The 24,204-nt window shown below is 35.2% G+C and overlaps 1 protein-coding gene across 4 annotated transcripts; it reads left to right on the forward strand.

Moving 5' to 3' along the window:
• The first annotated feature begins 2,051 nt into the window (after positions 1-2,051).
• LOC108989079 (ubiquitin-conjugating enzyme E2-23 kDa-like) lies at positions 2,052-7,666 on the forward strand. 4 transcript variants are annotated; one of them, XM_018962561.2, is made up of 8 exons: positions 2,052-2,331; positions 4,490-4,607; positions 4,722-4,795; positions 4,974-5,119; positions 5,640-5,754; positions 6,040-6,092; positions 6,296-6,424; positions 7,231-7,623. In XM_018962561.2, exons 3-8 carry the CDS (start codon positions 4,752-4,754, stop codon positions 7,365-7,367), a joined length of 624 nt encoding a protein of 207 aa, XP_018818106.1. In that variant the 5' UTR covers positions 2,052-2,331; positions 4,490-4,607; positions 4,722-4,751; the 3' UTR covers positions 7,368-7,623. The 4 variants fall into 4 exon arrangements, with proteins under 4 accessions (XP_018818106.1, XP_035549609.1, XP_018818108.1 ...); XM_035693716.1 differs by having other exon boundaries at positions 2,056-2,331; positions 4,892-5,053; positions 7,231-7,619; XM_018962563.2 differs by having other exon boundaries at positions 2,057-2,331; positions 4,974-5,053; positions 7,231-7,666.
• Positions 7,667-24,204: the final 16,538 nt, after the last annotated feature.

Below are 24,204 nucleotides of genomic sequence, written 5' to 3' on the forward strand. Positions count from 1 at the left end.
CAACAAAACCCAGTTCTTTCCGGTACAATGTCTTGGAGGACGAAGAATCTTTCAGGGCCGAAGCGATGAGGAACGATGGAGAACGGATGTGGCACTAGGGAGTAAGAACGCAAGGTTCGACGGAGGATAGGGAAGACTTCGAAGCAAGGAAGCAAACGAAGACAAAGGAGGGGGGGGGGAAAGAACAAATGGTGAAGGAAAGGGGATTATATAGGCTTACACGTAAATCGAGGAGCAGCTTGATGTTACGGATTAGTGACCTCGGGAATGCCAGACGATGCATAACGGCAAGGACGTGGAAACTTGGCAACAGATGCGTGTGTTGCATCGACCAATAGGGGCTCGGGGAGTAGGTAAATGTGACCTGCACGCCGTAACCATCTAAGACGAGAGAGTATCGTGAGTCCAAACGGCAGGGAGCCCAGGAGTTAATGATAGGGATAGGTGGCCTCAGGAAGCTCAAATGGAAAGGGATGGCGTGGTACAAAGAGGCTGAGCAAGTGACATCAGCATTAATGATGACCCCAACGCATGGGCCGACTTCAGCACCAATGATGGCCCCAGCACATGAGCTGGCCTTCCCAATCGTCAGAAAACAAGGACATCACCCCAAAATAGAGGGGTAAGCGTCAGGCGGCTAGTAGATGTGGCCATCTCGCTAAGTTCGAAAAGAAGGTCTATAAGAAATTCCCACTAAACTCATGTGCTAGGAATTTACGGGGTATTGTGAGGAGAGAAATCCCCAAAGGCTCAGGACGAGGTTCAGGCCTGGACCTGAGACCGAGCTTGTGCACGAGAGCTGGGATGGGCTAGGATGGCATGGTAGGCCCAAGGAGAGGAACGTAAAGCCGGAGTCTTGGCAAAAGGACTGAAGATCGTACAACCTGACACACTGGCCAAGGAGCCGCCGATTCTGGCATGTTAGGGTAAGCTGACATGTGGAATGGCCGGCCATTGGGAACGTCCAGAAATTGACAGAGTAGCCCAAATGGAGTTGAAGGACAAGGGAACCCGTTCAAAGCCACACTGCATTTAATGGAGTAGGGACGGGTCTGACCGAGGCCACGCCGCATTTAATGGAGCAGGCGTGCATGTCAGGGCCACGCTGCATTCAATGCATCCCGGGGAGAGGCACGCAACGTAGAAGCCCTCTTGGGTGCCAACAACAACTATGGTTAGGCCTGACAGGACTAGAGAGAAGCAAGAAATGGGCAGGGACGTGCAATCCCAATACGAAGTCGCCCACATGTCATTATGACCTTCGAACTTGTCTTAGTCAGGTATAAATACCCCTCACTCCTCCGAGAGAGGGGTTTCTCTCTCACTCTTGAATACTGTTTGCTATCTCATTCTAGCCTTTATTCTGTCATTCTCCCTCAATCTTAAACTGATTTCAGAGTCGGAGGTACCACGACTCCCAAGCTCTCCCGTTCTCCTCCGTGTAGGGAAAAGCTCAAGCGTTACCAGCATAGAGTGGCCTAAGCACGTAAAACATGACATCAACACTAATTGATGCTGAGATTTATCATAATTATGGAATACCCATTGCATAACTCAAACCTTAATTACCAAAAAGGGGAATAATCAAAACCAGCCCTTAATAGCCTGGTTGTCATGGGCCCACCATGTCGTAACCATTGCCCATTTGCTCCATTTAAATGTATAAGGAGTTTATTATTATACGAGTTCTTTCATTTAGTAGTTCTACGTTATATATTTATTGAAAAAGATTAAACAAATAAGTGTGTAGAACAGTGTTGAGTATAATTTTTTTTCCTATATATATATATATATCCAAATTTGCTCAATATATTTTGCTAATTAAGAAATTGCAATTTCTTCAGAGGGAAAAATATTAAATATTTGGTCATTTTTTTAAAAAATATTCAAGTGTGTGCTTTGAATAAATAAAAGATTTGATAAAAAAAAAATATCGTTAAAATTTAAAAAATCAAAGATCGTTTAAAAATGAGAAAGATAATAACATCTGAACATAAGTATAAAAATTAATCACCACTAATCAGACCACCGCAAAAGCAGGGTGCCACCTGCCTTTCGGATTTTCCAACGCGTGCCTCTGAACACGTCGAAACTCACACCCTCCTAGACCTACACAAATTCTCTCTCTCTCTCTCTCTCTGTCTCTGTCTGTCTCTCTCTACTCCTAACTCGGAATATATATATGAAAATAATCTCAGTAGACGTGTATTTTCATTGTCAAACTTTTCTTTCCGTTTGTTTCTCGGGACTTTTCCTCTCCGATCAGAAACACAGGCGTCGACCCGTGAAAGGTTTATTGGAATTTTCTCTGGTAAAACTGAATGCCCAATTGTAAGACAACAACTCCTCTGCATTTTCTTAGTAATCAATCAAATGGAGCGCAATATGTGTTTTATTTCTCTCTGGGTTCGGTTATCTGTAGTCTATAGATCTTGTTGTGGATGATAGTGTAACAAATCTTAGAACTTTGTGGAACTTTTGGCTTTGAACAATATATAGACCTCCACCAATTTCGTTCATTTTATTTGTTTCCGGACAAAGTAATGGAACATGAGATTATTTTGTGAATGTGGGATTGAACTGGTTTTTGTGAAAGGATCCAAACCTTGCTGGTTGTGAAATGAGCGATTGCATTGCAGATCAGACGCTACTCATTGCTTTTCTGCTCATTTTTTGATGGCCAATGAGACCAGTGGTTAATTGTTATTTTCAAGAGAAAAAGATTGTACCACCAGATGTTTTCTCAATTTAGTAGGAACTTGAGAAAGTTAAGGCAATTTCAGATTTTTCGATGGATAATGATCATAAATGCATGAGGCTATTATCGATTTTATCATTTGCGTAGTGTACATGTGTGACTTGCATTTTATTTTCTTTTGGAATATTTTTTTTAGTAGTGCAATGCTACTCTTCATTGGATATTTTATTATCCCCAGTGATACCTATTGATGCGGCACATTTTAACTTGCTTTATATGTCAACCGGTTAAATAGATAGCCACTCAAAATGTATCTTATCAATAGGTGTGACAAAAAAAAAAATGAAATCTAAAATGATGAAGAGCATGTCTCCTTTTAGTGTTACGTGGGACTCCCCATGGTAACGGTCTTAATTTAATATCCAGAGTAATACACTGGTTGATTCATGAAGATCCTTGACTGATAATGTATGCTAATGCATCAATTTGCTGCTTAGGGGCTAAATTCTTATTTGTTAATAAAAACATCCGAATGGGAGAATATAAATTGTGTGATGACAAAATCATGCTATCAGTGCATGCTTTTATGAAGGTAACTGGTTCGAGCTTGACATGAAGACGATTGAAGGGCAATTCTTTTAGATTATATGTTTTGTCCTTTTAAACCCATTATGAGGTTGCTTTCAAATTTATGATTAAGATCATAGCAAGCAAGGACAAACCCATACCATTTGACTGGGGGCGCAGGTCGTTTTGTGGAATCCACTGAGATGTGACTAACTAGATATGTAGTGGAGAAGGCGGTAGTCCTAGGATTAGGAGTGTCTTTGAGCAGCAAGCAAACAGTTTGAAGAAATCAAGTTTACTCTGTTTACTAGTGTGTGTTAGATGGTTTTAGACACTGTTTACTTGACCTGGATGTTGTTGTTTTGCTTATACAAAAGGTCCTTTTTTAAACACAAACTGTAGATACGGTTGGGTAGTGAAGCTTTTCAATTGTATTGTGAGATTGGTTGGTATCTTTTTCTTCCTCTTCTTCACTTTCTTCATGTTACTTCTTACAAAAGGTCCAAGATATTGTTTGCTATTGACTGCCTTTGCTATATAATATATTCAGCCATTGCTGACATAATAATGGTTTTATTACATTTGTGGCCTTTTGCCTAACTGGCACCTCCCCTCCATTCCATAGGGATGGTAGGGGCTTGATTGTGGGATCAATCCCCATGTAGACAGGGCCATACGTGCCCTGCTAAGAATCTTCCTAAGTGAAAAATATGTCAGGGTTGGGTTTGAGATTTTTTCATGCATTCTATCTTAGATATCACTGACCTTAACTTCCATGATTTAGTATTGACTTTCTTTGAAATGTCATTTAACGTCCTTCCTTGAAAGTTTACAAAGTGAAGATGATAGTGGTGAAGTTTAAATATGGGTGCATATACCTGGTTTTGTGATGTCAGTCTGGTTGATTCTTGAAATCACCTCTTGAGAAAAGAAAAAAAAAGATCCCCAGGTCCTGATCTACAAATGAATAGGAAGTGAATCATGGGTCTTTGAATTAAGAGGGTAAGAGAGGGGTGGGGGCTTTGTTCGCTAAGTTATTTAGAAATGACTCTTGGCCTTGGATCTGTTTAAAGTGTGTTTACCTTTTCTTTTAAGTAAGCCTTCCCACTCTACTGGAAACTGTCCTCTTATTAGTACGTCTCATCAAAGTAAACTTCAGTTATAGCTACATTTAATACTGTTGCTATAAGATTCCTTATTATCATATTTTTTTTGGACCAACAGATATGCGTCTTCGTCTTCCTTGATCTTAGTTTCGGTTGTTAAGCAAAATTTGGGGTTCCTTATACTTTTGCCTACTGCTTGTCCATCTTATATTCAATCTTGTGGCTCTGCAAGGACGGTATGTGCCTATTCTTGTCCATCATACTATTTATCTTCAACATTGTGTCATAAAATATCCCTGAATGCAAGTGTGTGATTTTATTGGAGCTAATTCTTTTATGTATCATAGCAGGTGTTGGAGTTTTAGTTTATAAAATCTAAGATGTCTTCTCCAAGCAAGAGGAGAGAGATGGATGTGATGAAGTTGTAAGTTGCTCACCATTTTTAGATGTTTGTGTGAAGTTATATATGTATGATCTTTAGTTTAGCAAAGTTGGAGTTATATCTTGAGTTCTGTTTCAGGCTTGCAGTTCCAATTTCACATGCTGAGTTATGAGTGATGATCTTCTTTCTGGCACCTCTCACATGTGTTAATGTTGTCCAGGATGATGAGTGATTACACGGTCGAGACAATAAATGATGGACTCAATGAATTTAATGTGGAATTCCACGGTCCAAAAGAAAGTACTTTCCTTATTCTCAGGATTCTATTTCCTCATAATGTAATATACGTTTGCAATGTTTTTATGGGTATTCTCTCTCTCCCTTCCTTCTTCCCCCACCACCCCCCCTTTCTTGAGGGTGAATATCAATAGTGATTTGGATAAGACCTTGAAAATGTATGGTCTGTATACTTCTAAATACTACAGCAGAGAAAGTATATTATATCACTTTTCCATTGAAGTTGCTAAAAATCCTAAATTCGTATTAATCTTTGTCTGATGACACATAGTTTTATGAGATCTGCATTGTTCACTATTTTCCTTTGGTTGATGTACAGACATACAGGAGTTAATGATGCTTAAGAATAATGGCAAACTAAATTCTATTTCGAATTTCGGTTTTGATTGTTATTTCCCTTTGTTTTGGTTGATTTTGGCACAAATATTAAACAGAACGTTTTGAGAATCCTGTCTTTCTACCATTGCCATTCATATTTTACTGAATGATTCCTCTGAAAGCTTCTCTCTCTCTCTCTCTCTCTCTCTCTCTCTCTCTCTCTCTCCCCCTTTTGGTGAATTCATTCTTTGATATTGACTGTTGCTTTCAGGCCTTTATGAAGGTGGGATTTGGAAAGTCCGCGTTGAGCTTCCTGATGCTTATCCATACAAGTCTCCTTCTATTGGCTTTGTGAACAAGATATACCACCCAAATGTTGATGAGCTGTGAGAAACTTGTACCTCAAAGCAATCTTATCTCTTTTCATTTCCAACTAAACTCTTCTGCTCTAGGAACATTTTACTGCTATGTACAAATCAGTTGGCAGACTTGATATTTAAAAGGTTCAGTTTTATAAAACTCTGGCTGGCTACTGCTTCTAGAGGAAGCATCAGAATAGAAATGTGATTGACTATCTGGGTTTTTCATCAGCAGTTGAAAAATGACATCTGATAATATCATTCCTAGTTTATTAAAAAAGCTGACTTTGGTTTCTTTACTTCACCATGCAGATCTGGATCTGTATGCTTGGATGTTATTAATCAATCTTGGAGTCCAATGTTTGGTAATTGCCAGCTATCAACTCTTTTTTCAGTCATAGATTGTGTAGTTTAGTTTGTACAGGTGTCTCTATTCATGTTTTTCACTTTTTAATACACATTTTGCACTTCCTTATCCGAATATGTAACTCTCTTGCACAAATGAGCAAGCTCTCTCTCTCTCTCTCTCATTCCTCACATGATATAATTATGGTTTCTGTTGCCACAGATCTGTTAAATGTATTTGAAGTTTTCCTTCCGCAGCTCTTGCTTTATCCCAATCCTTCCGACCCGCTTAATGGTGATGCCGCATCATTAATGATGAAGGATCGAAAGCAGTATGATCAGAAAGTTAAAGGTGAAAATTTTATTACTGTGTAAACAACTTCTTGTTTTGCTCTATTGTGAGTTTTCTAGCAAACCAAAATCAAAGGAGAATAAGAATTATTTGAAAATGAGTTATGATACAATGCAATGTCTTCTATAACTCTTTTTGCAACTTTGTTTTAAATGAAGCACAGTTATGTAAAATCTGACATTCATATTAATAAAACTTCAGTATTTTTAATGAAGTGTCACTTTCACATTAGCAGGTTATAAAATGGGTTGTAAAATATGGGGAACTCACTCGGCAATGGCACAGAGGGTCCCTCGGACATTTATGCATGAAATGAAATTTAGACCGAGAAGATGTTTTGGGCTGTCTAATATATCTTGTTCATTTAGATATTTCGAGGAAGAACCTAAAAAACAACCCAAAACAAAACCGAAAACTCCAATGTTTGACCTCAAATCTGCTGAGAAAAATTCAACAGGTGTGGCATCGACTATCACCTCAGACCCAGTTGCAAGATTCTTCCTAGATATTATTCTTTCTCCAAGTCGTGTCTATGTTATCTTAACATTCAAATCTGTCGAATTGAATATATTTCCCTGTATTCAAATCCGTCTTGTCTATGGTACAGCTTACTTCAAAGAATAGTAGACTGGTAATACTTCAGTCACTTGAAAAACTTGAATGTCTTCTTCTTTGAAATTGTTTCTTAATACGGTCTAAAATTGATAATAAATCAGGGGAAACTTTTTATGTCTCTTATTGGTAAAGGAGCGAATGTTATATGGAGCTAAAAACACAATTTTTTCCTCTATTATCTGTGGATACAGAATACTGTGAGCGATATGCAAAGAGGGAGAACATCTCCAATTCCACAGCTGAAGTGGATAGTGGGGATGAGGAGATCAGTGAGGAAGAAAGTGGTGGTTCTAGTGATGATGATATTGCTGGACATGCAGACCCATAATGAGCTGAATGGGGGGCTTGGTTCTTTGACCTGAAAACCTCCCTTATAGCAGCATCAATGAAATCCTATAATATGTTCACCCGTTTGATTGTTACTAGTTGTACGATGATGTTTTATTTGCTTGTAGAATCATAATCATGTGACAGATTTCAATTGTGACAACCCTGCACTGATATTTAACGTTACAGGGGATGAAATGGAAAACAAAGAAATAGAAGAAATTGACAACAAACTTTTTTTAGTACTAATGTTCTGTTTCATGTTCGAGTGTTTTACATTTAAGTATTTGTTCGTTCTTTGGCCAGCTTTCCTGATTGCCTGTCTTGACTCAGTGACTTGAGATTTAAGGATGCTTGAATGTGGTGTGTATCCTTCTGTTCTGCATGGAGAGGATTTGTCCCAATGTTTTTGTATGGTTTTGGTGAGGTCAATTTGGTTTATCTTTCTTTGGGCTTGGACCCAGTTCCATGACTCTGTCCTCAATACTGGCTACATCTTGCATCTTCTGTACATCAAATGAGTACGATATATACAAGATTTAAGGCTAACATGCTTTACAAGTAATTACAACTAAACTAAAACTAATAACAGAATTAACTAACACTCTAACTTGAAGTATATCAAGAGAAAGAAAAACAGCAAATTGATCCACATGGCCTCTGAACCATAGAAGGCAAACAATTATTTTTATTGGCACTATGTCCGAGAATAGCATCCCGACTAATTTTGGGGGTGCACAGGTTTTCAACAAGGAGTTTTCTGCATGTGCATCTCGGATAATTCAAAGAGAAAATCTATCTATCCGATGGTCCCTAGAAATTATTTACACCTAAGAGGATTCTAACCTTAGACCTAGAAGGAGCATACCACCAAGATCAAGACCTTTATCACTTGAGCCATCCCTTAGGGATTATAAGACAAACAGTTAGTATAAATAAACTATTGCACCTAGAACATTGTCTTCTTGTCTGATGCTAAAAAAAGAGCTGAGAGGGAAAGAAAGAAATTAGGACAAAAGAAACATAGATATTAAGTGCAACAAAATTGTGCATTTGTGGCATTTTATCAACAGGTTCTATGTAGACCAACCCATGTAAGACCAAGCCACCTTTGAACGTCTCGTGGACATCATTGAGCTAAATTTGGTACAAAGATCATTGCATTGAAACATAATCCGAGAGGAGAGATTTTTTTTTTACCCGCTTTGGCTCTTGGTTGGACCTAACCTGACCATTAGGGTTTACTAATACAATCCGACCGGCTAATTAGGGTTTACTATATATTGTATTAAACTCTTGTACAACTGCACTGTATCTTTGAATTTTATTTGAATAAAATCCTCTATAACTATGTGGACGTAGGCACATTGCCAAACTACATAAATCTTGTGTCGCGTATGATTGATTCTATTTTCTCATTTACATTTTCTCTTATCGTTCCTAACGCGTTGTACAAAAAATGTTTTTATATCTATCAAAATTTTTTTTTTCTTTTAAAAAATGGCCTTGTGAATGCATAGCTCTGATAGTGCGAGAGTTCTCATGGTTGCTAGATGCACTGGTGTCACTATAACAAAAAGTTGAAATGAGATGAGTTAAGATGAAAGTTAAAAGTTGAATAAAATATTATTAGAATATATTTTTTTAATATCATTCTTGTTTTGAGATTTAAAAAAGTTGAATTCTTTATTTTATTTTGTGTGAAAATTTAGAAAATTTGTAATGATTAGATGAGATGAGTTAAGAAGTTTTGTGAAAACAAACGAGGCCGTTTTAGGGATGAAATTAAAATCTCGTTCCTAAATACTGACGGTAGTCATTTACTATACGAACAATCAATATTATGTTCGAACGGGTTATTTAGGGATGAAAAATGCCATCCCTAATAAAAAGTTCAATCACGAAAGAAATGAACATTTGAACGGAAATTAATTACGGTCGGACTAAAAATTGGCAAGATAAGTTAATAATTTAAGTGGAAAATTTGCTTATCCTTCAACCAATTTATATAATTGTTCAAATGCAAAGGAATTTTTTTATGGAATTGAAAATAGAACAATGATAGTTTGAACACTTTATATTTCATTCGATCAATATCCTTGGAGATGGAAGAAGTTGTTCCAAATAATGTAATCGTTCGAACATGGTTAGCAACCATTTGAATGTACATTTAGAACGAGTTCGAACGGACAATATATAGTTTGAACATAAAATATGGCAAGATCAATAATTTCTTAGGTGGGAGTAGAAAATCAGTTCAACGGCTTATACAGTACATTCGAATAGGATCAGAATTGTTATTTATTGTTATGTCAAAACAATATCTTAATCAATTATGGATAAATATTTAATTCATATTAAGAAAAATTAAAAAATATATAGACTAAAGATCAATAAATAATTTAGAAAAGGAAAAGATGGATAGACATTAAAAAAACTCGATTATTAGAGAAAAATAAGGACAAATAAATGCGATGGAAGTGATGCTTATTGATATTAATTAAGCAATGATTCATAATTAAATTAGTTTTAAAAATGTAATATCCATACAAAAAACTATGAAAGTGCAAATATAAAGAGGCACTACACTCCCAAATCATGAACCACCTACTCGACTGCTGGTTAGGCGTGTATCGAATTGTGTTAGTTGAGTCAAGATCGTCACTTGAGTCGTCTTCACATCTCGACCCAACTTTGTGACAATGCTAGTACGTACGTTAGAGATAACACTTTGGATCTTTGTACGTACGTCATAAATGACACTCAAGATCTTTGTACGCATTGCATCCATCGCCTCTATTGTATGTGCACAGAGTTTTACACGCACTATATATGCAATCTCTTCATGAATAGTAGTGAGTGTTGCCCCCCTGTGTAGAGGCCTCACCCGATACCCCATGATCTATCAGGTGTGCATCTCCTCGAATTTTGGTTGTCTCTGTAGTGGGAGAACAAGGCCTCTTGGTGGAGTGTCGCTTGCTGCGTGACAAGGTAGAGGAGGTGATCAGCCGAATGGACTCCCGAACACACTTAGCAAAATTGTATGATCAGGACTCTGAAGGGCAAGATATATGTCGTAATATAGTGTGCCTCTAATCGAATCCTAGCAAAGGTATAATTCACTAGGTCGATAGGCTCCCCACTAGGGGTGTAATCGGTCTGATTCGGTTTGGTTTTGTACACTTTTTAGAACTGAACTGGTATATACTAGTTTTAAAATTTAAGATTAATTTTATGTTATAAGATTAATAAACTTAAATAATAAGATTAGAATTTCATATTATATTAATTAGCAATTTATCATATAATATATAATATAATATAAAAAATTATAAATATATATACTGGTCCTATTCTGTTTAAACTAGTTTTCCAAATATGAAAATCGGTACTGCATCGATTTTGATTCTCAAGAACCGGTACCACACCAAACCCACCAATTCAGTCTAGCCTGGTCTGGTTCAACCGATTTTTTTTTTTTTTTACACCTTTACTCCCCACGAGCGACGCGTATCATAAATCGTGCTCGATCCATGCCAAGCTCAGTCTTGTGCTATTGATGATCAATGTTATTTGCGATGATTAAGTTCATTATCTTAAGAAAATCATATAAATTAGCTTGTTTGATGCTTTTAGTCCCATCATAGGGAGGAGAACCCAAACTCACAACTAACTATCGAACCTCATGATCAGGGAAGAAATCTAGCCCATCTACACCAGTGCCCTCATCCTCAGCCGTGTCCCTATTACCCGCAGCTGTAAACTCCCTAGACACCTTGTTCGGATATTGATATGAATCCGCGGGAATGGAATTCCTTGAACCCACAATCAATTTCAAAACCCTCTAAGAAAGCCAAAATCAAGTCAATGATGGAGAATCTAGATCCGATGAGAACTCGTTTCAAGAACCTAGATTATATTAAAATTTAGACCCGTTGAGGAACCCATGTCAAGAACCCAGATTACAAAGGAGGAACGCCATAAAGGTTTTGATTTACCTTTGATAAGTTCGAAAGTTCAATTAAGAATAAGAGGAGTAAAACTCAACTCACAATGAATAAATTCATCAAATTTCATAAACTAATTAAAATGAGGCCACATAAAGTATTTAAAACAAAACCTAATCAAACCCTACTCAAAATAAATCCCCATCTTCCAAAAATGCTCCTGGATGAACAGTGCCGCAGCTACAGTACTCGCTACAATAAAACCTTAACCCTAGTTCAATAAAATAATAACTTTTCCAATATGCCCTTGCATTGGCCCTCCTTAAGTGCTTCTCATAATAAACCCAATTATCCTAAACTAATAAAATAAGTCCTTTAAATGAATTAAACAAGTTGAAAGCCTTCAAGTGCTCAAAGCTTTTAAGTCATGTTGTTGCCCTTTCTATAGCTTATCAAATGAATCAAAACTGAATCTTCATCTTTTAAGCCCTTGAACTTATAATTGTCTCATCTGGAACTTGCAACATATCTTTAAGACTAGGCCCACCTTGGTTCCCATCAGATATGCAGTGGGCAATCGAGAGATACCAAGAAACTTGGCGACCGTGTCCACCAAAAATGTAACGAATACACCCTAAATGGAGATTGTGTATGCCTCATCATCTCGACTAGCACCGCCAAGCTCTCTACAAAGCACAAATACCATGCCAATGTAGGCGATAATATTGTCTGTCCCTTCATCCTTGTGGTCTATAAAGATAAATGCCAAGGACCACCCCTCCCAGCAAAGATCTTGAACGTCCAAGATCTTTACCTTACGCTCTAGTAATACTGTTCTCCCTCGGACATCCTTGTTGAAGGGCTGACTTGCCCTACCACGCTTCCTACCCCTAAAAGCCATGGTGAACCTGAAATTTCAAAAGTAATACAAACAATAATGGTTATAAATAAATTATTATTAGTGCATGTAAGAAAATAATTATAGGAAATAAAAAATATTAATAATTAGCTTATTAATACAATGACTAAATATTTTATATGTACACCATTCAATCAAAATCGAAAATAATCACTTACTGTTCAAACGAAATCGTTATTGTTTGAATGGGACACAAGCGGTCGAATATATGTTTGAACGCGGTTGAATACCCAGTTTGATTGCTGGTTTGAATGGTTAATTAAATGTTCGACTAGTAAATAACTACCGATCGAATAATTATTGAAAGCATTCAAACGGTTTCTGGATTTAACTCAATAATGACTGAGTCAACTCAATTTCCATTAAAACCAAACGATTTGGTTGATTCATTTGCTTATTCCACAAATAACAAGCACACAATTATTGCTACGAGTTGTGTATCCTTGGTGTAGAAGCGGAAGTTGATGGTGGCGACAACAACGACGGCGTTGGGTTGCAGTTTGAAGCGTTTGGCAGAGAATGAGGTTTTTTCTTTTTCGAATAGTGTGATATCCCCACCCTCGTAAGTTGTTATATGTTTGAATCTGTTCGAACGCTTAATTATTACGTTCGAACGAAATTCCATTAGATGAAATCATGGTCGAAGGTTTCATTTCACTGTTTGAACGTTAAGTCATGTGATACATAATGATTTCATGTGTTATATATAGTATTAGTCATACTAATATGTCACTATACATATATTTATACTATATATATAGTGATATACAAATATAGGTCACTAATACTATTTTATATTACTCATATATAATATACTAATATTACTAATATCGTTATATATATTTATAACTAATCTATATATATAACTAATACTGTATATATATACTATTATAGTATATAAGATATATACTACTATATTATAATATTATCGCTAGTATACTAGTATGATATAGCGATTTATAAGAGATAATTTATAATAGATATATATATATATATAAATATATATATATATATATTCATATAGTGATATAGTAATATATAGTAATATTGTGATTTATTAGATTTATACTAAAAGATATAGTGATTTATACATAGTGAGTAATATAGTAATATATAGTATCATAGAGTGATCCTACATAAAATGAGCATGATATGTCATATGCTATATATATATATATATATATATATAAACTAGCTAATTAAAAATAAATGTTCGAGTGTAGATTCATATGTTCAAACGAGTATGTCGGTGTTCGAGTGTAGATATAATGAGAAATCATACATTTGAATGCCACATACAATATTCGCACCAATTGGACTAGTGGTGGGATTTCTTTCCTGCTAAGCCCTCAAAGAATGTGTAATTGTTCGAATGGTTATTTTGGGGCATTTGAACGTACTAAAACTAAAATTTCCCTGATGGGAAAAGGTTCGCATGCACAAAAATTCTCGTGTTCAATCTAATGTTAGTAATGTTTGAACAGAAAATCAGAAAGAAGACGCGCAAGTGACAAGATTTTCCGTCATAATAAGCTTTATTTTAATTAAAACGATGCCGTTTTGTGCTTCTCATTTTGTTACAATGACATTTTTGGCCATAATAACTTTGAAATCCAAAAAAGGAGACACATAGACTTGATAAACCAAGCCTCTTTCATCCTCCTACAAGTAATTCACATAATGCAATAACAAGTTTAGAGAGTGAGAGCTAGCTGCTCCAAATTTTCACACACACAAAGTTAGAGAGAGATTTAGAGAGCATATGGGTGAGATAGAGACCGGAGTGTGAGAGAGAATTTCCGAGAGAGTTAGAGAGAGATCCAAAAAAATATAGGGTGTGAAAGAGAGGGAAAAATTCACAAAGAATTACTATAGTCGTTCGGTTTTCTTTCCTTGGTGTGTTTCTTGAAAAATTTCTATGCATTTCTATATACATGTATATTGTGTTTTTCACTTAATAATTTCATGGTATGTACTATATGTGGTGTAGGTGATTTGTGGTTTATTGGGTTGCTTTGGATTTGCATTTAAGGTAAATATTCCAATTTCTCTACACCATTTTTTTTTTCAATTTGCTTTGGATTATTTGGTTGATTTGGTTTATAGTGAAAAATCCGAAAATGTTATAGTATTTGTTTGGTAATGGATAAACAATATGTGTTTGTGTTGTGCATGATGAAATAGTTGTTTATTGTAGAAATAATTAGTTAAGTTGGTGAATTCTTGTATGTTATTAATATGTGTTGAAGATTGGAAACTGTCTAAAAATCATTCAAACGAAAACTATACATTTCAAACGTAAATTCAGGGGTGAGACAAACCGTTCGAACCAAAGGTATATCCGTTCCACTGTGTGCCCACCATTATTATAGACATAGATGTTAATTACATAGTAAGACTTGAATGAGATATTTAAAAAGAAAGACATAATTAATTATATTTTAGAACAAAAATATAACACAATTAACATCATAATTAATTAGGATAAATTACAACTTTCTAAAGAAAAAAAAAAATAGTTTACATTAAAAAGGAAAAGAAAAGGCATTTATATTAAATGGGAACAAAAAATATTTAAAATTTAGTAACAAATAATACATAATTAAAAACATAATTAATTAGGAAAAATCACAACTTTAAAACAAAAATTACATTTATAAATAATTAAAAACATAATTATCGCTTGTGTTATTTTTATATCTTGTATGCTGTATTCAAGAAAGCCTTAGAACTGTTTAGGAGTTATTAACCCACGTTGGTTGATAACTCTTGAATTGTCTAAAATAGACAGTTTGAGATTTTAAGATCATTTTTACAAACTTATCAATTGTGTGTGTTCTCGTTCAATATTGTGATTTTGGTAGAATCATCACATCTTATTATCTAGATATGCAGTTAAGTTGCTGGTGTAGATGTGTTACTCATTGATGCATCTGACTAAACGAACTTATTTGGACAACTATGGGAAGATGCTACCAAAAGTTCATTGGACGTGGCAGATAATAGTTGAGAGATTAGTGTAACACCCCGCTTTCCAATAAAGATATTTTAAAAATTTTCGAAGAGTTAGTGTGCTACTAAACTTGACTAAAAACTTTTTAATGATGCGCTAGATGCAAAAGATTTCATAAATAAAATAAATTTTATTAAATACTTAAAATCCAAAATAGAGTCTGCAGAAACACTTATTAAAAAAAAATACTAAAATCTCATGTGATTATCAAAATAACTTATTTAAACCTTAAATCATAAACTGAACATGACATAAATTATCTAGGCCTCGGCCTCACCTCCCTGGGTCAAGTTCTGTCCTACAGTCTCATCCTCATAAATGTCATCACCTGGAATGGTTTAAAAACATTAAAAATATACAAAAAAGAGTTGAATACTCAATAAGCAACACATCATACATTAAATATAAGGAAGACATACTGGATACACTACCAGAATGTACGACCTGACAAGACAATATGTCCATAACATAGGTACCGTCTTCATATCATAACATAGGCTGTTACATATCTTATCATTCACACTTCATCTTAATCATACTTACATACTTGTCATATCATAGATTTCAAAAGAAATCGCATGCATATTTGTCATATCTTATTATATCATATCATAGATTTTAAATGAAATCGCATTCTTTCATAACATGTCATGATACATGACTCCTCACATAAAATCATGATTTTTCATAAATATCTTGATACATAAATCTTCACCTAAAATTATGCATGGCTTCTCATAAATATTTTAGTGCATAACTCTCATATACAATCATGTCTTTTCATAAATGTTTTGATGCATAACTCATTTCATAAAATCATGAACTTTCATTATTTTATCATGACTTGGGTACGTAAAAATGGGTTTCTAATAGACGGCATACATGCATAATATTTTTATAAAAGACATGCCGTTTACCATACATACGTGTTAGGATATGATCATGCCACTTACCTTATAGTACTAATCCATTATTTTCGACGCGTAATCGGTCGTCTATAAAAATAAACACGTAATTTGCATAAATTTATAATGAAACATGTGATTTTATTTAAAATATAAACTATTAAAATAACCTATATTTCCTAAACCTAAAATCTTCTTAAAACTAAATTATTCTCAATTGTCAATTTTAAAAAGGCAGCGACATTTTTGTAATTTAACTAACCCACCTAAAATTCGTGCTATTGGTTTCACGCATTCGGGAATGTATTTATGCAAGAGGCACTTACCATGAGCTAGGCAGCGAGTGGTGGCCTTAGTGAATTTCGATGGCGGCGCGGCTGAGGGCGATGCGACGCACTGTGGGAGTGAGAGAGAAAGTATGAGAGAGAGAGAGAGAGGGAGAGTGAGAAAGCCGTGAGAGTGAGAGAGACCACACGGGATACTCAACGAGAGGGCAGGAATGCGGTAGCAATAAGGTGGTTGGGCGGCGGTAGGTGATGAAGGCTTGTCCTCCAGCGTCTTCTGCTTTCAGTAGTGTTGTTTGTGGCAGTAGCAACTGGTGGGGCGATGGCTTATGGGCGGTGGGTTGGTTGAGTAAAATGTTTTGTTTTAGGTGTATAGAAATAGAGGTACGATGGTTGTTGGTTGTATCCAGTTTTCCGTTTGCTTGAGGATGACCTGGTGGCTCTGTTAAAGGTGGCTACGATGGCGGAGTAGTGGGCTATCACGATTGTGGTGCAGGGACGACAACAGAGATGGCTGAAAGGTGCAGTCTTTGGTTGTTTGGATGGTTGAACATACGGGGTTGGCATGAATTGGGGCTGGCTGTGGCTTTCAGTGGTCGTCATGGAGGAGGTCTTGGATGGTGGAAGGTTGCACATGGGGTATGATCTGGACCTACGGTCACACACATGCTGTGGTGTTGCCGTGAAAGGAAAGGCTTCGTGCAGGAGGTTGGGCATGTGCATAGCAGCGTGATACATGGCAGTTTACACTTTGAGAAGTGAGAGACCGAGGGTTGTCGGCATAGATGAATGACTGTTTTACCTAGCTTGCTGTGAAAGTACCTAGAGGTGGTGCTTGAAGAGGAGGGTAGCGTGCATGGAAGGGAAGGCTTCAAAGGAGTGCGACTTGGAGTTTTCTTTTCATCCAGGGGATGAGCATACTATATATAGGTGATTGAGAACCCAAAAGAAAGCCCTAGATAAAAAGAGACATGCATGTGCATGGGAGTGGAGCCGTGGGTATAGACTTATAGTAGTTGGTATGGGTTAGGAATCTTAATGGAGATAGAACTCTAAAATAATAATCTACGAAGTGGGAGACGTGTGTGGCATAGGATTTTTGTTTGAGCTTTTGGCATTCGACTCAACCTCTAAAATAATCTAATTTGTTCCACAAAAATTTCTCGGTGCATAAAAAAATTTCCACCTAATCTAAAAATATTATAACATGGCAAGAGCCATAACAAAATCGATATTCGCCATAATAAAAATCTTAGGCCCGTAGTCTACTCAAAAAATACTCGAACACTCAATTGGGCTTCTATAATAATTGGCTCATTAACCTAATTTAGGCCCAAAAAAATTAACCATAATTTATCTATAATAATATTGGATTTGGTCGTTACAATTAGCGACTATGATCTTACAATCCCAAATGAAATAGGACTAACTGCCTAGTGAAACGTATGGAGTACACAATAGATAACTATGTGATTGCTTCTTGATGTGCATGTGATTGTATGTAATACGGTTTTAGATATAGATAAGAGTTGGATGCGAGTTAGAGATCGATTGGGTACAAATTACAACGTATGTGTAGAAGGTTTTAAGAAATTCTTTGAGTTTGCACGCAGTACAGTTGATAGTCAAGGGCGAATCAGATGTCTGTGTCTAAAATGAAAGAATTTGCTTTCTCATAATATAGACTTGGTGGAAAAGCATCTATGTCAATGGTATTGACCAGGGTTACACAAATTGAGTTTTACTTGATAAACCATATCCAACATTGGAGCCTCGGCATGATGAAGTTGACATTGATAAAGATGTATAGACAGAGGTTGTAGTAATGACTACAATGAGGATATGGAAGAAATGCTGGGTGACATTGGTGTGAGAATGTTTATGGATGAAAGTACTACGAACACATCAACTGCAAATGATGCAGGTCAATGTGAATTATATCTAAGATGTAGAAGACACAATAAGTTGTTCTTTATAGTTATACTACTTCATATAAAATCTATATGAAGCATTTTTGTTAAGGCTATCAATATGTTACTTGAATTATTTAAAGAGACACTTCCATTGAACAATGTTTTGCCTCACAACCTTTATGAAGTTAAGCAATTGAAGGAAAGACTTGGATTTGACTACAATATAATCCTTGCATGCAATAATGATTGTGTCATATTTAGGCAAAAGAATGAGCATGTGAATGAGTGTCCCGTGTGCCATGAAACAAGATGGATATATGACAAGTAGAATGTGCCCCAAAAGGTGGTACGTCACTTTCCATTAATACTTAAATTACAATGGTTATTTATGTCATGTACAACGACTGTAGACATGACATGACATTCATCAACTAGAGTTAGGAATGAGAGTATATTATCACGTCCTGTTGATTCTCAAGTCTGGAAGGAGTTTGAATTGAAAAACCCATGGTTTGCTGAAAAACCTCGGAATATGCGACTTTGGTGGCAACAAATGGGTTTAATTTGTTTAGAAACATTAATAGTCATAATACTTGGCCAGTAATACTTGTGTCATATAATTTACCACTATAGAAATGCCTAAAAGATTCATATTTCATAATGAGTTTGCTCATTCCTGGTCTGACATCACTGGAAAATGAGATAGACATACATTTACAGTCATTGATTGAGAAGTTGAAAGATTTATGGGAAAATGGGGTCCAGTCATTTGATACATCAACATGCGAGTCATTTAAGATGCATGCTCCAATGTTATGAACAATAAATTATTATCTTGCATACGAGAATTTATTAGGTTGGAGTATTAAAGGGAAAATAACATGTCCAAATTAACATACCCAATCCGAGTAGCTTACGTATGGGAGGAAACTATGGTTCATGGGTTATCGTTGATATTTACTTGTTGACCATAAATGGCGTGGAAACACTTGAATGTTTGATGGTATTGTTGAATGGGGGCACCCTCCACCAAATTATTCTGGATAAGATGTATTTACACAATTGGGCTATGCATATTGAGAAAAATATATGTGATTCAGTGTTGGGAACATTGATGTCAGTTGAAGGCAAAACAAAAGATACATTTAATTCACATAAGGATCTAAAACGATTGGAAATAAAATTGAAAATGCACTTGCAACAAAGTGACTCGTTTGTCTATATGTTAGTTGCTTGTTATACACTGCGAAGGAATGAAAGGGTTAGATTTTGCGAGTGGCTAATGAAAATTAAATTACCATAATGGAATGCCTCGAATATAACAAGGTGTGTGCACACATGATTGGCTGAGCACTGGATTAAAAATTCATGATTGTCAAGCTTTTTTATAATGTATCTTGCTAGTTGGAATCCGTGTCGTATTTTAATTAATTTATATCTATAAAATATGTGTATTGTAGCAAGAATTAAATAACAATTATGATCTAACTAAATTATATGTTGTATTACATTCTGATCATAATGGAAATGGATTCATCACGACGTACGTGAAAATTATGTAGGCATTGTTATCTGTTTTAATTAAAGATATTTGTATATTTGTGGCAATATTAATTTTTTTTCTCCTATGAGTAGGAAAAAATGATTGACCTACATGTTGAATTTGCATCTCATTAGAATTCCTCAACAAGTGATGTTGACATTTTTACAAAAGTTCTAGGTCCATGTTAGGACATTTGAGGGTTTTCAATCGTTCTATCAAACCTTCTAGCTTGTATTCATCATCCAATAATGCTTCCAATACTTCTAGAGTTTAAGAGAAAGCAAGGTTTGAGATTGGACAATTGAAGACAAAGCAGAATAGGTTCAACTGACCCAACAAGCAGATATAGAGATGCGATTGAAACAACAAGAACAACAAAACGAGTAGTTCAGGATAGCGATGCAACTCTTAATATAGATGATTATGCAACAATTTAAGCCTTCTAACAACTGATTTTATAATTTTACTACTATTTGTGTATGATGAACGATATTTTCTTTATTCAGTTTGTACCTATGAGACTACATTTTATGTTTCTTTAATTAGTTTTAATTTATTTTTCAAGATATTATGTATGTGTATATAAGGTTTATCATTATTATATAAGAAAAACTCAAACTGTTCAAATGCCCAAAAACCAATTGAACATATAGTCAGTCTAACCATTCGAATGAGTGCAAAAAATATTTGAATGTAATATGTAATTGGCGTATCGAACATAGATACAACATTCAAATATAAAGAACTCCGCGTTCGAACTTAATAAGCATTCGAATGATTTCTTACGACATCGAATATTACATCTTCATTTGAAGACTATATTGAATGTTCGAATGATTTTCCCTAATAAGTTTAAATATATTAGAATTCGATCGACCATTTAATACAATGCGTTCAAACATAGTTGTATGGCCGAACACTAAATTTAATGATCGAACATTTATTTGTAATAATACGTTCGAATGTATTCGAATTCGATTGACCACTCAATCCAATGCCTTCAGACATAGTGTTACGGTCAAACGTAATGAATTAACTGTTCGAGCGTCCATCTGAGATGAAATTTAATCGTCCCAAAAAAATCTTTACATTCGAATGACATCGAACAATTTCATTCTATTTCATCTTGAAAAGTAATTTTTGAGAAGAAATTCAAATTTTCATTCCAAAAAATCTTTTGGGACATTGATACTAGGACGACCTTAAGATGATATTTTTTCATTCCAAAAAAATCTTGGGATGAAAATTTTCGTCCCAAACAAGTTTTTCTATCGTAGTGAGTAACGTCGGTCATCTGGATCCTCATTGGCCGACTCATTGGACAAGGGGTGGGCATGGTCTGAAAAAAGGTGGATTGAGTTTGAAATCGGGTGTTATTTGAAGCTTTGAGTTTATAAAATTATTGAGTTGGATAGTTTGCCCGCCCTTTTAGTAGTGTAGGGGTGGGAAAGAAAGTGGCTTCCCCACCATGCACTGGTGGGGAACTGGAGAGGTAGCTACTTGCCTGTTTAAGACTAGTAGCTAGAACCCTTACGACTAATGCATTTAGTTTGGACAATGAGAATATTTCAGGTATTCTCATATACATCATTCTCAAACATCATTCAAATACAAAACAATTTTAAATTTTAAATTTTTAACTTTTTCATATAATCATCACCAAATTATTACAAACTTTCAAACAAAATACAAAAATAATACAACTTTTTCAAATTTCAAAACAAAAATTATATTCAAATAATTTTTTAACTTATTAATATTTTTATTTAACTTTTTTTCTCTCATTTTCTAAAATCCAATAAAACATCATAACTCAAACCATTTTACTAGCATTCAAAAATTATTTCATTGCTATTTACAGATATTGTAAAATATTTTAAGTGTCAAAATGAAACTTTAGTCACACTAACAACAATAAGTTTCACAATTAATAAATACTTAGTAAATAATTGATCTATTGTTTCATAACAGCTATCATACTAGCCATAATGTTAATCTCTTCGATCAATTTTCCAAGACTTTAATATTTCTCTCAGACTATCTCTTAATTTCAAATGGAAGATGCTCCCTTCTCAAAAGCGTGCATGTGATAAATAAACATCTGTATAGTGTGAGAAAATTCTCAATGAAAGTTAGGGATCAAATATTTTTCCATACATTTAAGGTAGGTGACAAAAGTCTACTAATATTTAGTGAACAGTGTTTCGGAAAGGGAAAAAGGTTGTATCTATATCGATCATTTTCCCAAAAAATAAAAGAAAAGAAAAACAACACCTCCCAAAGTTTTGAACAAAACCAGGCCAATTTATATAAATGTTCAGTCAATATACTAGGCTTAATCGTAATATTGTTAGAAGCTAGATGCCCAATTCATTTTAAAAAGAGTAATTCTATATACAACCGTGAAGTGTGCAATCGCTACATAATCACTTTGAAAAATAGTAGGATTCACTATTAAAAAATTAATTTTTTTCATGTTAGTCTCATATTTTATTCATTTTTTTTAAAACGATTACGCGGCGGTTGTACAATTCACGATTGTAAATATATTCTCTTTTAAAAAAGTACTAAAACCTACAATCAATGGAAATCCCATTCATTTTGATCTAACTATTGTTGTTTTGCTCATAAAAGATATGTAAACCCTAACTCTAAAGAAACTAACCCTAATTTAAAGTCATACTATCATTGATAACCCCAATTATAAACATTCACCCTAATTATTGCTTTCAAAATATGGCATTTTTATGGCGTTATTATTTTCCCGACTCTCTATATTTAATCGGATTTTGTTTTTGAAAGGTACTATAATATTTTATCCAAGGGCCTTAAAAAATAAAGCTTGGGAGTTCAAGGGAAGGAAAATAACATCACCATTTAAAAAACTCAAAGCTGCTCGGCAAACCTCTTCACCAACAATACTACAATGGTTTTGATAAAAGCATGCTCCATATCTTTAGAGGAGCCATCTGGTGTAGTGCTGCTGCCTCTACTTCTGATCTTGTGAAACTCTTTGAGATGTTGTCATTCATTTCTTCAATAAACTGTCTCCATATTTCTCACGCATTCTGCAATAGCCTCTGATGAGGGCATTGTGGAAGTAAATAGCTTTTCAAAAGATGACTTGAAAGCTCCCTCTATCTCATCTAATTTTGTTAAGTTCTGTTGTTGGAGTCACAGATTTTCTGGATAGTATTTTTCCTCCTCCTCTGCTTTGCACATGCATGGAAGTATTTGGTGTTCTTATCTCAAAGTTGGTCCCAACAGTACTTCTTTGCCCTCTATCTCCACTTTTAAGTCTTCTTGATCAAGCAGTTGACCCAACTCTCCTTGGATCCTCTTAATCTCCTCACTATTGTGACTCCCTTCTTCTACTTGCAACTGATTTTGGCTTGCTATTTTTTCTTTTATTTCCTTATTACTGTCTTTAGCAGGCTTCTTACTCCACCTGATCAAAGCACCACTACATCTCCTAAGAAGATCTTGCACCTTTACAACTGGTTTCGCACTAACTGACTCTCTCCACCATTCTTCCCCTATTATTCTCTCACACTCTTCTTCAAGTGCCCAACTTTCCTCATATATGTCAAAGGTAAATCGTGCATTTGAACCTAAAACATCTCCTGATAAAAGCTTATCTTGTGCAGCTGGGTAAAACCATCAGACGGTTTGAGGGCAAAAAGGTGTTATCAAATAGCCATGGCTTCCCGTCCCAGACTCTCTGTTTGTCGGCTTGGGTGGCAAAAGTAATCACAAAAACAGTTGTTCTGACCTCCTGGAATGTCGCTGGCTTGCTTACTCTCCACACCTTTGCCATAGTAGATGCAATTGTCTCCTTCCTTGTATTTCTCTCTGAGAATACTTTACCCACTAGGCTCTTATCTCCCTTTGACCTCTGCCTTCTCGAGAGATACAATAGAGAGAATAATCGCCTAATTTACATGAGACCAAATTCTAGTTTGAGGTAATTAGAGGAGACCAATTAAAAAATTGTGGACAATTTACACAGCACCCCTTAGTCTTTGACAGGAGACGCAATTTAAAAGAAAAATTATCAGAGCTTGAGGAGGGTCAGGCACCCCTTGGCCTCATCCCTAGCTATTGGAACTTGAAAAATATTTTTTTAATGATGTTGTGAATTTTTTTTTTTATTTAAAAGTGTTTAGAAATTACATGTAAAAAAAACCCACTAACATTTTTTTAAAAAATTTTTACTTCATGATTAAAGAAATATTTTTTAATGATATTGTGATTTTTTTTATTATTTGAAAGTGTTAAAAAAATACATGTAAAAAAAAAAAACACACGAAAATA

The sequence above is a fragment of the Juglans regia genome, chromosome 9, assembly GCF_001411555.2.
Source record: "Juglans regia cultivar Chandler chromosome 9, Walnut 2.0, whole genome shotgun sequence".
NCBI lineage: Eukaryota > Viridiplantae > Streptophyta > Magnoliopsida > Fagales > Juglandaceae > Juglans > Juglans regia.